The 15,946-nt window shown below is 33.2% G+C and overlaps 2 protein-coding genes and 1 long non-coding RNA gene across 3 annotated transcripts; all 3 read right to left on the bottom strand.

Moving 5' to 3' along the window:
• Positions 1-1,983: 1,983 nt before the first annotated feature.
• LOC114753329 (TMV resistance protein N-like) lies at positions 1,984-4,263 on the bottom strand. Its single transcript, XM_028942004.1, has 4 exons — positions 3,631-4,263; positions 2,496-3,516; positions 2,321-2,390; positions 1,984-2,030 (listed from the first exon to the last, which is right to left on the bottom strand). The coding sequence occupies exons 1-4, from the start codon at positions 4,128-4,130 to the stop codon at positions 1,984-1,986; spliced, it is 1,638 nt and encodes a 545-aa protein (XP_028797837.1). The 5' UTR covers positions 4,131-4,263.
• A 2,328-nt stretch (positions 4,264-6,591) lies between these two features.
• LOC114753336 (TMV resistance protein N-like) lies at positions 6,592-7,038 on the bottom strand. The gene has a single exon (XM_028942025.1). The coding sequence runs from the start codon at positions 7,036-7,038 to the stop codon at positions 6,592-6,594; it is 447 nt and encodes a 148-aa protein (XP_028797858.1).
• Positions 7,039-15,231: 8,193 nt separating this feature from the next.
• On the bottom strand, positions 15,232-15,943 carry LOC114753340 (uncharacterized). The gene is made up of 2 exons (XR_003740987.1): positions 15,775-15,943; positions 15,232-15,663 (listed from the first exon to the last, which is right to left on the bottom strand). It is a non-coding gene; the product is annotated as an uncharacterized LOC114753340 (long non-coding RNA).
• Between the last annotated feature and the right edge of the window lie 3 nt (positions 15,944-15,946).

Below are 15,946 nucleotides of genomic sequence, written 5' to 3' on the forward strand. Positions count from 1 at the left end.
ATAGTAAAAAATGCAAAATCTCAAATCATACATTTTAATAGGTTTTGACAATAATTAACTTTCAAATAACCACATTTTTATGAAAATACTTTATTTAGAATTTTTTAACTTTCATGGTTGTTTTGGGGTCATTTTTCCTATAACTTATTGTTTTTTCTGTAATTTGTCGTATAATAAAAAGCGGAGAGAATATATACAATAACTACAATAGTAAATGGTAAATGAAATGGGTTATAAATTTTATATTATATGGTGTAATGATATTTTAATTTTAATTTTGTTCTCAAATCATGTTGAATTGGCGAACATGATCCAAACTTGCGTGTTTTCTTAGTGTCTGCTGCTTGGACCTGTTTCCCCCATTTCTAAATACAAGGGCCATACTAAAACCGTATGGTAAAGAAAATTAATTGTACTCTTCCAATTCTAAGCAAAAGATACATTTTATAGTATAAATTATATTACAAATGAATTTTTTATATTTATTTATTTTTTTCTCAAAATAATTCTCATGGTGATTGCACGTGTTAAATAGTTTCCATTCTAATAGAAATAATTAATAAAAGTATTTTAGCGAAAACAATACATATTTATTACAAATAATTAATTTAATTAATTTTTTTTATATTCACAAATAGGTTATTTAACTCTTATATTAAAAACCGGAAGTTGTATCATTTAAAAGATTATTACAACAGACATACAACGTTAATAACTAAAGCTTAGGGAATACTCCTCCGGTCTTTAATATAAGGCCTATTTAACTAATTTGATTAGATTAAGGAAGTTGAATAAGTTAGTTAATTATAAGAAACATGAAATATTTTTCCTAAAATACCATAATTATCTTTCTTAATATCTTCTCTCTTTTACTTAATTATGGTTGAGAGAGATCCATAGAGATAATTTTGGAAAAATTGATAAATATAAAAAATAGGTCTTATATTTAGAACTAAAATCAATTCAACAATTAGATCCATATATCTAGAGTGGAGTAGAAGACTTGAGAGACTCACATTTTTCTTCTATCTCCATTTTAATTAATAATGAAGTTATTGACAGTGATTCAATCAGGGAAGTTCAACTCTTCAAGGAAGGAATTGGCAGTTGATTGTATGCTCAATTTTTTCAACTGATAAGATTTCTATGAAGCGTCCAGAAATTTGAACAACTTTTCAGGGTTTGACGAAAATCAAAATTGACGCAGATTCATGAGTCTATGCAAATCAGTGGGCAACTTTTCCAAATCATAACATTTCCACAGCTTTCTTCAGCCTTATATTTGTTGTTCCTAAGAAATTCTTGCAAGCAATAGAGAATTTATTCCCATTACATAGAAGTCATTTAGCTGTGGTTTTTGGGAGCACATTTCATGCTCATCACAATGATGAGAATGGATTGCTCATCTTAATTTGGACCATCCAGATTGATTTTGGATGGTCTGGATTTAATTTAAAATTTTTATACATTTAATTAATGTTTATTTTAATAGATACATAATCTTATAACTAATGCTTTCTTAAAAAATAAATTTATCATGAAAAAAATTACATATTAAAAATTTTAAATCTCAATACCAAAGAAAAAAGAATAAATCAGTGATTAACACAAATTACATAGCATTACTGAATACTAAGTACACTTGTATGACTTCTTCTCTAACATAGCTTCTGTCTCTTGCATGAAGGCACTTGCTCGATGGTTTCTCCTTCACTAAGCTCCTCAGGAGGACAAAACTTCAAACAATATGCAAATTTAGAGCAACAAGCTAAATTTATAACTTCTAAAGACGGTAAAGAGAATAATTGATTTGGAATACTAAAAAGATTAACACAATTTCTCAAATTTAAGAATTTGAGAGTTGAAAGATAACCGATAGACACATCAAGCTTTGATAATTTAACGCATCCTTCAAGATCTAACCTCTCAAGCTTTGGAAAATTATTTCCGAATTTTGGCATCTCAGTTAAATCTTTGGAGCCACTAAGATTCAAGTTTCTCAACCAGGGGAATCGCTGATGTGGCAAAAACTGAAAATGATGCAAGAAGGAGGGTTAAAGTTTTTCATAGAAAACTTTACACACAAACACTAGCCCATAAATATTAGGTACCTTTTTTGCATTATTCCATATGCATGTGATGCAGCTATCAGTCAAAATCAATTCCCTTAGGACACATGGATTAAATATTGATGGCAATGATGTGAAAGGATATTGGTGCCATGAAATATATCGGAGCCTGCTTGTAAGACTGTGTAGGACTCCAGAAAATTTCACGTTACGAAATATGAGTAGTCTGAGATTGGGCATGTATGATAAACCTTCAACTCTCAATGTACTCCCATGTGAATTTTCTAACTCCAAGACTATTGCTTCAACTTCATAGATAGCCTGATGATAAATTGCATAAAAATGATGCAAAATCAGATTACTTCCAATTCTAGTACACCATATATTAATGTTTCAACCAAACAAAAAAATGTTATAACAACTTACTCTGCCACTTTGCATAACATCATAAATATCATCAAAATCCCATAATCTGCTCCACCTTTCTGGCTTACCAGGGAATCTATGCCGAACAATTTCTCGTCCCATTTCTTGCACTAAACCATGCATGTGTACCTTTTGATCTATAATGGTCATGAGTGACTTGTCGATGAAAATTTGCATATAGTACTTCCCTCGATGGCCATAACTATATAAAACTGGCTGAGTACTGTCCAAAATTCCTTCCACAAATTTAATCTCTTTCCCAGTGAAAAAGCATGCAATGTCTAGAAACATTTGCTTGGCGTCAAAATTCAGATCATCAAAACTTTCTATGAGGACATTCATGATAATACGGAAAGCAGCCTTTTTGATAGCAACCAAAGCAGATCTCCATTCTGAGACTCTTGTATTATATAACAACGAGCCCATTACCACAATTGCTAATGGAAGGCCATTAGCATATTGGAGCACACTATTTATTTGCTCCTCATAACCTCTTATTGGAAAATCACATTTGAAAGCGTTTCTACAAAATAATAGAAGAGCTTCGTTCTTGGTCAGTAGTTTAACCCTATAAATATAACACTTCATAAACATTCCAAGCACTCCTTCATCTCTAGTTGTTATGATGATTCTACTCCCTCCAACTAACTGGTTTTCTCTTACCGAAGTAACCAATCCTAAAACAATATCAATATTAACACAATCGAGAACTATGAGAGTTCTCTTGGGATTTCTTAGCATTAATGCCTTATCGAACTCAAAGGCATTGAGTACCAAATAAGAAGCATCAAAATGATGAGAGATCCTGTCATGAAGAACTCTCGCAAGAGTTGACTTCCCTACTCCACCCATACCACAGATGCCCACAACTCTAGTGTCATCTTTTGAACCCAAATCCAGAAGTTCGTCTACTTCTCTCACTCGAGATTGCATCCCTACTAGATCTACATCAGCATAAAATAATTCACGCATTTTTCTCTTGACCTCCCTGATGATGTCATCAATAACTTGCGGCTCTGGCCTGCATAAAGGAAAAACAAAATTAAAACACCAATTGATAAACAGTTGCTTCAGGAAGATCTCAGTATAATTTGCTTATTGAGACTCCCAGATTTTGGAAAAACTAATGACTTACTCTAGCGGTACACACCAACCAGAGAGATCGGCCACTTGTTTCATTGCTGACCTCCAATTGTGTAGCTTGCGCAAATTTGCTGTGAACCTTTGTTCATGTCCAGCAAAAGCTGTTTCAAAAGAGTTGCTCTGGTTTTGAACCTCAGATGGATGGACATCATAGAAAATTGGGAAAGCAGTATATCGGGTTTCATGAATGCGTGCGGCGATCTCAGAGAGCTCCTCAAGGCACCATATAGAAGAAGCATAGTTTTTGGAGAAGACAACAATTGAAATGTTGGACTGTCGAATTGGTTTAAGAGAGTGAGGTGGGAGAATGATGGAGTCACCTGGGTCAAGCTTCTTGTCATCCCAGAAGGTGTTTAAATCGTCACTTTCAAGAGCAGCCCAAAGCCTATCTGTGAATCGGCAAGTTTCATGATCTCCTTTGAAACTTAGATAAACATGGATTGGCCTTGATGATGATGATCCACCGATGCAACTCTCCTCTGTCACTCTCATGATCTGTCGCGCCTTTCTCAACAGTAAAGCTGGATAGAGTAGAATCACAATTCTTCACTTTGCTTATAAAGCTCAGCGAATGGAAAAGAGCAATAAAATAAGAACCCTTAAAGGAAATGAAGAAGAGAAGGTTGTTAAGGAGAAAATTCTGGGACCCTGCATCGAAACAGAGACGAAGAATCGATTCCAGTCGCTATGCAAGTGCTCGCACCTTTGACAAGAATTACAACTAAAAATTAAAAATTCTGTTTATTTCTTCTTCTTTTGACTATTAGGTACGCTACTTTAACAAAGTTGTTGAATTGCCAAGCAGGCAAAAATTTGACACATAAGACCCAGCGAAGCATGCCCCTTTCGTAATTAGTGCTTGACATCTTTTCTTTTATTTATTCATTTATTATTTTTGTAGAATACGTGTTCAGTTTTTTTTTTTCCCAGCTGTTTAGCTATTTTTTTAACATAAAAGTATACTCCTAGTAGAACAATCTTAGTCAACACAATGTTGAGTACTAAATATGGATACTTTTCCGAGTGATAATTTGAACTTGGATTCTTTATGTTATAAAAGATTAGCTCTTTTTGCTATACTTAACTCTTCTTAGTTTGTTTAGAAAACATTATGTGAGATCAAATATGCAACCTGTCATTTACAGATGAATTTTTATATTACTAGGTTACAATGTTATTGGCAGGATTCAAACATAAAAGCACCAATTTCATCACGTAGTCACCGATTTGCTTTCCTAAGAGCCTGTTTTGTAGAAACAACTGGTTGGAATAAAAAGGAATGGAAAATAATGAAAAAGAATGAAATGAAAAATTTACGGTTGAGGGTCTATTATGTAAGAATTGGAATAGAAAAAGGGTTTATGAAAAATTTTGTATTTGGTTGGATCAAAATAAATTGGAAATTAAGCTATTTTACTATATTACCGTTAATAAAAGAATATAATATTATTAAAAAAATACTTTTTAACCTTACAAAATAACAAGACTATTAAAAAATTCAATAATTCAAAAAAAAAGGAACAAAAAATTTTAATAAAGAAATATAAATATTCAATATAAATATAAATGGATGGGAAGCATGCTCATAAAAAAAGCCAAGGATATTTCCTTATTTTGAGGACACACTTGTCTTTCAACTTTCCTTATAGTGCCGGCCACCAAAATGAATGGGAAGCATGCGTCCCACGTGCCCATTTTCATCTCAACTGCAGTGTCCCTCTCCACCCTCTCAACCATTAGCTCAAACAAGAAAAATGGATAAGAAGAATTAGAGCATGAGCCAATATTATTGAGAGGCAAACTTGTCCTTGAAATTTTTTAATTGCGTAAGAAGCATGCTTCCCCTGCTTCTCATGTACTACCTTCTATCTTAATTATAAAAGCTAGTTGACTAATTTGAGAAAATTAAGAAAATAAGTTAAGTTAGTTATTTGTAATGAATATGTGTTTTCTTTCTTAAAATGTTCTTACTAATTAAATGTATTAACTAAAACTATCACTATTAGAAAGACTTTTTTAAGAAAAATACTTAAATATGAGAGACAAAATAGATTGGGATTTTATTTAAGACCAAAATAAAATTCAAACGAAATTTTATATTAAAGACCGGAGGTAGTATAAAAGAAAATTCACTATCCCTAGAAATTGGGTTCCTGGAAAATTTGCCTACTAAACGTGCGCTACCGACTGAAAATCAGGATTTTCTTTTTCTTTCATCAGATTCTTGCCATACCAAACGGACTCTAATTGACCAACAATTACTTGAAATTGTTTATAATTTGCCTATTGAGAATTTGAGAATTGAAAATTTTGATCAAGAAAAAACTAATTACTGTCTAAAGTGTATATATATATATATATATATTTTCACTGAGAATATAATAATGCTTCCCAAATGATTTAAGATCCCCTTCATCTCTAGTTACTATGAGGATTCTAGTCCCTCCGCCTAATCTCTTAGAATTTATAAACCAGATCATCCGTTTTAGATATAAGCGAAGATGAATGCCATCAATAACCACAAGAATATTATTTTTGAGATATTCTTGGCTTGCGACCTTATGAAATTCAGATGCATTAAGTATGAAACGAGAAGCATAAAAATGGTGGGAGATCCTATCATAGAGAACTCCAGCAAGAGTGGTCTTCCCTATCCCACCCATACCACAAATGCCCACAATTCGAATTTCATCCTTCATACCCAACTCTAGAACCTTTTCTACTTCTCTCACTCGAGATTGCATTCCTACTAAGTCTGCATCAACATACTGAGTTCACGAACCTTTTTCTTGACCTCTCTAACAACGTCATCAATAACTTGTGGGTATGGGCTGAAGTAAAACCAAAAATAGGTGCCCAGTTAATAACTTGTTCAACAATTGATAGACAAACAAGCAAGATAAATCTACTTACTTAGATGGTGCATGCCGGCTAGAGAGATTGACCACTTGATTTATTGCTGATCTCCAAATTTGTAGCTTGCGTAAATTTGCTGGGAACCTTTGTTCATGTTTAGCAAAAGCTTTTTCGAAATAGTTATTTTTTTTTTTAGAACCTCATATGGATTGACATCACAGAAAATTGGGAAAGCAGTATATCGTGGTTCATGAATGCGTGCAGCAATGTCAGAGAGCTCCTCAAGGCACCATATGTATGAAGCATAGTTTTTGGAGAACACAACAATGGAAATGTTGGATTGTCGAATTGGTTTAAGAAAATGACGAGGAAGAAAGATGGAATCACCTAGCTCGAGCTTTTTGTCATCCCAAAATTTGTTTAAATCGTCAGTTTCAAGAGCAGCCCAGAGCCTATCTGTGAACTTGCAAGTTTCATTATCTCCTCTGAAACTTATATAAACATGAATCGGCCTTGATGATGATCCATTAACGAGACTTTCCATGTGTCTATAACCTTTTAGCCTTGATCATCAGCTGCCTTTCTCACTGGAGTCGATGTTTCTCGCTGAGCTTTTGAACATCTCTTAATGGCTCTAGAGATGAAAGAGAACAATAAAATGAAAGCAAGGGAGGATTTTTAATGTGGAAATTTCTTGGAACTTGCCCTGAAAGAGATATGAACAGGGCTTTCTAATTTCTACGCAAGGGTATGGCTTTCGCACCCCACCTATCTCTCATTTATGGCAGTCAACTCCTTGAACCAAGTACATTCTCTTCCATACCGTACATTACTGCTTGCGCTTAAGTTTAATGAGATATTATAATTAATGATCTAGAACTATCCCAAGTGATTTTTCAATCAGAAGTTTAATTTCAATTTCCGCAGAATAAAAAATTGAAATTTCTACCCATAAATAATAAAAATCTCCAATTCTAGAAGCATCATATGAATCAAATTTGTTTCTAACTTGTAAGAGGATGAATCAAATTTCCTAAGGTGAGAGGTGGAAGTGATTTCCCTGTTTCGTTCTTCTTATCATCCCCACAGCTTGGCCTGGTTTCATTTAAGTTGCTTTTGTTTTTCCCGCAAAAGAAAAAGTGAGGGGTCAACAATGATATGATTTTTATTTTATTGCATAAAATATGTGTAAAGCAAACTAAGCAAGGATAATGCAAGTGGATGGCCAAAAATAATCACTTTCGGGTAGGAAGAATATTGACATTGGCCAATGGGCGAATCGGAAGGAAACATAGCAAAGCAGAGTGTGGTGGCTTGGAGCAAAAAGCGAGTATTAGGAAGACCAATCTCTGGAATATAAGGAAAATTCAAATAATTAATGCAGATAAGAGCAGCATCAGGTTGATGAGGTAGTAATAGTACAAATTGGATTTTACGGCTTGAGAATATTACTTGAATAATGTTACTTGAATATACAAAGGGATTTGGTTCAATAAACAAGCGAAACAGGGACAAACACAAACAGAGAGTTTAGAAGGAAAGAGATAGAAGCAGAGGAAGAGAAAGTGAGGTATGAGAAACAAAGATGATTGGAAAATGATATGGCATTCCCGAGCACCAAAGCACTTAAATAGATTTTTGTCTATATAATTTCTGTCTCCTACAAAAAAATGGTTGCTGATGAGTAGATTCATTTTTATCAAGCTCTTCAGAAGGGGAAAAATTCAAACAATGATCGAGTTTTGAGAAGCGAGTCAGTTTTAGAATCTCCAAGTTGCTTAGACAAAACAAGGTTTCAAGAATACTGACAAGATTACTACAGCTTTTCAAATTTAAGGGTTCGAGCTTTGATACTTCAGCAGTAGATGGATGAAGCTGCAATAATGCAGAAACTAAACTTTCAAGATTTGGAACCTCAACAGCATCTGGCATTGTAACCGAATTTTCAGAGCCAGAAAGATTCAATACTTGCAAGTTAGGGAGCACCTGAAAATGAAATAGCTAGTGTGGGTGAGCAGAGACAATTAGCCATAATTGTTCACGAAACAAGTTATATCTAAAGATATTTCCTTGCTCATGTAATCTAATTCATGAAAACTTTTCTTGAGAACTTCCATTATTTGACGATTAGGAATTCTCTTTAGTTGAGCCAGGGCATTTCTTCTCCACTGCCGGACACTTTTTTTAACAAAAGGATACGCATTATTTGAGATTTCAAACACTTCCACTCGTTAAAAAATAACTTGAAAAAAAAAATAGTAACAAGATGTAGCATTTTATTGTTCAAAACACTTCCTTTCATAGTTGTATCACTTTAGGTTATTAGTGCCGCCTATTCATTTTTAGTAGTGATTCTCTAACAAAAACTACCAAATATGTATTACTAGAGTTATTTTTTTCCCCTTTAGTGCTCTCTCTGCCTTTGTGCATAGGCAGCTAGGAAGATGCTTATCTTAACATCTTCAGCAATAAATTAATCAAAAAGTTCATATTAGCATGTTTGGTAATTGGTCCTTGTCATCAAAACGTGATTCTGGTAGAGATAAATCTTTTCTCTTTTGTTGCTTTTCCCAAAACAATGTATAAGTTGATTGCAAATGTTCTAATAGATTATTAATATAGAAACAAATATGAAAGGAGGTAAGAAACTAAGAGAGAGAAGAGAGGCATGATAAAACAAAAGAGATCAATAGATGATACTGGGTGCAAAGAAACTATCAAGTAGATTTTTGTCTACATATATAGCTTCTGTCTCTTCCTAGGGAATCATTGCTGAATGGTTTCTTCTTCCAATTTTCCGCCAATCTCCTCAAAAGGAGTAAAGGACTAACAATAAGCAACTTGGGAGCAACAAGCCATATTTCGAGTTTCTAAGAAGGGCAGAGAAAATAACAGATTGGGCCGTACTGAAAAGATTAGTACAATTTCTCAAATTTAGGTATTTGAGCCCAGACAGAGAAGCAACAGATGACTGAAGCTGTGATAATTTAGTATATCCTTCGAGATTAGCCTCTCAAGACCTGGAAATGCTCTAAAACCTGGTATCTTAGTTAAATCTTTGGAGCCACTAAGATTCAAGTTTCTCAAGCGAGGGAATTCCTGTAGATAAAGACAATTAGCTATACAATATTTGTAACTTAGAAGGGCACGCATGGCGCATTAATTAACATTACCTTTTCTTTTCTCCTATGTTTGATATTCCTTGATGTCAGTTCAGTGGATAGATATAACTGAAAATGTTGTAAAGGAGGAATTACTAAAGCAGGATGGCAAGAAATTCGAAGGGTCCAGCCGGGGAAGAAGTTCAAGATGATTGTCAGAAGAAGAGGAGGTTGCATTTGGTTTTCTTGATGGTGGGAGGCAGCGACAGAGATGAGGACAATGAGAGAAGTGACGGTGGGAGGCGGAGATGAAGACAAAGGACGGAGGGTTGTTTTACCTGTATCCCATAAACAGTAAAAATAAATGCCCAAATGCTACATGGTGAAAATTATTATTCAAGATGCTACGCCAAAACTCGTTCACCAAAAGAATAACTTCAAATTTATACTCATTCACTATAAGAGCAAGTTTGGTGATTGTCACATTAAAAGAGTGGAGTTGTATAGAAAATAGCCAGTAACTGACTATTTGAGTATTTATCATATTTTATATTTCAATATAATTGAAGGAAAACGATCCATATACTCTTCGGGTCTTTGTAATTATAGTTGTGATATAATCAAATGCAATTGTTACTATCACAGCTCATGTAATATGTTATGATGATATTATTCAGTGCTGTCCAACAGGAAAATTAGGTGAGGGTGGACTTAATAAAATTAGGAGACTTAATATCTGATGAGATTTTTTTATTAAATATTTTATACCACAATATTTATTGATGTCGTATCATTATATATCTCCTTATCAATTGGAGACATATTATGTAAAACGTTGGATATAGAATTCATAAAATAACTGAGTTATTTATCTTACAATTTTTTATATCAAGTTTAATAGTGATGAAAGCTACTATGCAACTTCTTGGTTGAAAAAGACATGTAAAATTGTGTTTGTGTGCATAAGGAACAATGAAGGACTAACCACTGTAAATTACCAATTATGATAAAATACTCTAACTGGTTTAGTTACTCGGTGCTTTTGTGTTAGTCCTTCTGATTTTATCATAATACTGAACAGTGTGAAGGCATGGTCATCATTACGGGTCATACTCTGCAAAGGGATGTGTATTTTCAGGTGAGTTACCATTGACCATTATGTTAGCAATTAGAGATGACGATCTGAATCCACTGAATAAACGATGGATTACACTAATATACACAGAGATACACGTATATGAAATGAAGCAAATTGAAGTACTAAATAATGGAATTTGATGAATCAACAATTCAACATATATATGGTAAGTAGGCAGAGAAAGTCGGCTTAGTTACTTAGTTACAACTTGGTGTACTCAAAATTTAATGGCATATCATCCACACTGACTATATGAATATTGATTTGGGTAACTTAATTTTAAGGTTGTTGCTCTTCCCATGCTCTGTTCCTCATTATCTGTACAAGTTTTAATGTAGCAGGATAGTGGAGGAGACTTGTGTGATCTGCAAATGTGCTTACGCAATCTTATGGTCAGTGTTGCCTTACTGTCTGGAAGATTTTTGCTTACTGTATTGTGTTACCAATGAGCAAAGGCAATAAAAAACTTTGTTGTAGGCATAATTAGTAGGATAAAGCTTGTATGAGTAGGTAATGCTTGAGTACATGAGCTGGATTTCAATATCTATGACTTCAAAGTTGTAGTCAGGAAGTATGCAAGTGATAATTCAACTTCTAAGTTCCCGCAATTTCTGAAACCCAGAGTACTATATATAGATATCAAGAGTTGGGTGTTTTCAACCTGCAAATTTTTAAAAAACTATATACAGAGGCAACAACTAAAAAAACTTCGAAATATCAATTCAATGAAAGCAGAATCTTATTATTATTATTTTTAATTTGAGCTTCATTCATTGTTCATTATAGCTGTGTGGTAGATATAGATTTAGCTGTTAAATTTTACTATTTCTAGAGTTGACCTGCACAATAAGCTTTGGTTGGACTGTATTATTGTGATATCAGTGAAGGTAGCCGGACTGTATAATGAAAAATCCCTTCTAGAGTTAATTTAAATCTACTGGAGTTGACTACATACTGTTTCTCAACCATGTTAGTATCATGATGGATGGAAAAAACTACCATGTTTCACTTTAGCAGATTAGCGAAATGAATAGTACCGTATTATGTTTCTCTGTCATTTTCAACCCAAAGCATCATATGAGAATTCACACATGCTTCTATTTTGGGATGGATGAAATTTTTATTCACGAGACCTATCCACAACGTATTAGATTTTTATTCATGAGCGTTTAGGGTTTAATAAGTGATGTATCAACAAGCATAATAGATAATGCTTCCTATGTGTCGCACCTGGAGCACTAGCTAGTTTAAATAGAGTAAAAAAAATCAAATTAATTAATTTTAAAAAAATGTAATATGATCTTCCTAAGATACTCAAATATAATATTACATTATATATTAATTTATAAGTTAAATAAATTAGTTTGAAAAAAATAATAAATATGAAAGAGAAAATTTATTGAATTCTAATATTTATAATCAAATTCAATCTCAAGACTAATTCTTATATTAGGAGTCAGAGGAATATATTTTTATTCTCTAACTACTACTGTGGTAAAATATAAAAGGCAATTAATTTCAATCAGTAATAACAGAAAAATCAATAAAACCTGAGTATGAACGTGATCCAAACTCTAAGAATCTAGTTTTGTTCGGAGTCTTGGGTGTAAGCAAGATGCTGGTGCCTGCGAGCAAGAAATTTCTTTCAACACCCTTTTTTAATAAAATAATCATTCAATTATGTACATAAAAAATGATGGAAATTATACAAGTGGGGCTAATTTAATATGTATGAGCTAGGAATGCTTAAGTTGGACCTGTCTTAGTCCTGATCATAATAAGACGAGATGGGACATGGGAGTGGGGCGTCTACTTTTTTTTTTTTTTTTTCACCCCACTCTTAACAAATTCCACCCACGGCTTTGGCTCGCCTTATCTTACCTCTTAAACTCATTGACATTTTTCTTAAAGAAAACGAAATAAATCAAGAATATGTGGATTCCTTTCATCATTGAAGAAATGCTCAAGATACAAGACAATGTCGAGCGGTCAAAGTTTGCGTGGTAGGTGAGGAAGGTAGCAAGTTAAGGGGAGTTTGGCACTGCTCAGAACTAGAAGCACTTAAAAAAAAAAATATTTTTACACAAGTAAAAATAAAAAAAAATTATATATTTATTTTTTTAATTCTGTCTAAAAAGCTAATTCAAATGGCTCTTAAGTGCGGTTTGAATCTAAGGAGTGAGAGATGTCCTTCACTTTAAGCACGTTTTAGGTTGTTAGCTAAAGGCAACCTACCTGACTGAATTTTGAACCAAGAGGAAGTGAAAGAAAATAATAAGAGAAGATTGGAACAAAGATAAGTGAAAAAGAGGAGAGAATGAGAAAATTATGCATGTAATGTACAACCTCGCATGATTTGAGCATATCAACTGGAAAACTTTATTTATTTATTTTATCTTTTCACACGCCAAGCCTTGCGCTTTTCTCACAACAAGGAAAGTAACTTCCCCCGAGCAAAGCCGATTAAATTCTACTTTCATAGCATTTGTGTCTTTCAAGTGAAAAAGATAATACCCGTTTTTAAATATAGGATTTATTTTATAATGTAATATATTCTTCTGGTTTCAAAATATAAAATTCATTTTATAATATAAATTACATTACAAAATAGGTTTTATATTTAATTCTGAAAAATACAAAACCAACCAAGCAGCTTATATGAACTTCTTCAAAATTCAAGAAGTTGTAATTGGACCAATTGATACTTGCGTGTTTTCTTCGATTTTCTTTTTTTGAAGCGTCGTTGGATCCATCTAAATAGTCGTCCTCGCAGCATGATTTTTTTAAATTAATTTTAAAAAAATGTAATATGATCTTCCTAAGATACTCAAGTATAATATTAAATTATATATTTATTTATAAGTTAAGTAAATTACTCCTCCGGTCCTTAATATAAAACCTATTTAACTAATTTGGTTAGATTAAAAAAGTTAGGTAAGTTAGTTAATTATTAGAAATATGATATGTTTTTTCGAAAACACCATAATAATTTTCCTCAATATCCTCTCTCTCTTTTATTTAATTATGGTTGAAGGAGATCTATAAGGGTAATTTAAAAAAATTAATAAATATGAGAAATAGATCTTATATTTAGGACCAAAATTAATTCAACAATTAGATCCTATATTAAGGACTAGAGGAATAGTTTAGAAAAATAATAAATATGAAAAAGAAAGTTTATCAAAATCTGATATTTAGAATCAAATTCAATCCCAAGACTAATTCTTATATTAGAAGTCAGAGGAGAATATTTTTAATTCTCCACCTACTACTATGGAAAAATATAAAAGGCAGTTGATTTCAATTGGTAATAAGAGAAAAATCAATATAACCTGAATACGAACACGATCCAAACTCTAAGAATTTAGTTTTGTTCAGGCTCTTGGGTGTAAGCATGATGCTCGTGTCTGCGCGCAAGAAATTTCTTTCAACAACCTTTTTTAATAAAATAATCAATCAATTATATACATAAAAAATGATGAAAATTATACAAGTAGCTGGCGATGATTTAATTGATATGGAAAAACACCCAAACGAGACAAAACTTATGATTGAGACGAGATAGGGTGCAGGATTGGGATGTCCTATCCCGATCTTATTAGTCCTTTTTTTTTTTTTCCACCCCACTCATAACAAATTCCACCCATGGCTTTGGGTTTGGCTCACCTTATCTTATCTCTCAAGCTCATGGTTTGCTAGTTAGAGAGTAGATTCTCTTGGTTTTGTTAATTATGGCTTCAATTCAGTATTCGTTATCAAGATTCTCCTGGTTTTCTTAATCGATGCTTGGTGCCGCTCCCTGCTCTCCATTCTCGGGCTTACGTCGTCGTCCCCAACACTGTCGTCGCCAGACCCATTGCCTCAGCAACTCAGTTATGTTCCCTCTGACCTCCATCGTCCTGTCTCATTTCCTCTCCCCTCTCCATCGCACTGTGGTTATTTTTTTAGAGAAAAATATGGTGGGGGGAGAAACTGTTTTGAGGTTTTAATCATATCCATAAAATAGAACATTTGAAGAACCCTTGTGTTCTTGATATGCTGCTTTTGCTTATCATTGATTGAAAGGGAAAAGTTTTCATGACTTTAAAGCTGGCTCTTCTAAAAAGATGGGAGTGTAAGAGTAGCGTAAGAATGGAGACGTTTTAATCAAAAGTAATTTTATGCACAATAATTATTTGAGTAGGATTTTTTTCCTGGTATTCCACCATAATTGAAGCTTGCTTTCATAGTTTTTTTCCACTGGAAAAAAAAAAAAATTCTTGACGGGACCCATCCCATTCAGGACTGAGGCTTGGGATAGAAAATCCTGTTTATCAGGACCCATTCCTATCCCGTAAATAGTCCTAACATTAATAATTTTAGTGTCTCTTATTGTAATTATGCTATTTAATTTGTATCATATATCAGTTCATTGTTTTCAAGAGATTCTTGCAAAATAATAATGAGAATTTATTTTCGTTCCATGCAAGTCATTGGATTGTGTTTTTGCTCATCAATATAGCATAGATGGAAGAATAAATCAGTAAGTAATAAATGATACAGCATTACTGAATACAAAGCACACTTATATAGATTTTTGTCTACATAGCTTCTGTCTCCTGTGGGAAAATGATTGTTCAATGGCTTCTCTTTCATCACGCTCCTCAAAAGGACAAAATTTCAAACAATATGCAAATTTGGAACAACCAGCTAAATTTAAAACTTTTAAAGAGGGTAGAGAAAATAAGTGATTTGGAATACTAACTAGATTAATACAATTTCTCAAATTTAAGAATTTGAGAATTGAAAGATAAGCAATAGATACATCAAGCCGTGATAATTGCGTGCATCCTTCAAGGTCTAATCGCTTAAGATTTGGAAATCTTTTGAAATCAGGCAACTTGACCAGATTTTTGGAGCCACTAAGATTCATATTTCTCAAAGGGAAGGCCTGTGGATGACAAAAAAGAGTAGCAGAAAAATTAACTAAACAGTATCCATAATCATGATTTTGGTTGTACAATTCACCTACATGTATTGTTCCACACACATAATGACATACCATATCTCCTTCCCGTCTATTAGTGATGCAGCTCTCATCTGCTTCTCGGTCTTTTTCCCTTCTCGAATTTAAGAATTGAGTTCGGGCTTCAAAATATACGCAATAGGTGGGTTATGATGTGACTTTGATTCCATAATTCAATTTTGAGTTCGACACGCGCACACACAATAGC

The sequence above is a fragment of the Neltuma alba genome, unplaced genomic scaffold (genome assembly GCF_004799145.2).
Source record: "Neltuma alba isolate B1F8T4 unplaced genomic scaffold, ASM479914v2 tig00007855_pilon, whole genome shotgun sequence".
Taxonomy (NCBI): Eukaryota; Viridiplantae; Streptophyta; class Magnoliopsida; order Fabales; family Fabaceae; genus Neltuma; species Neltuma alba.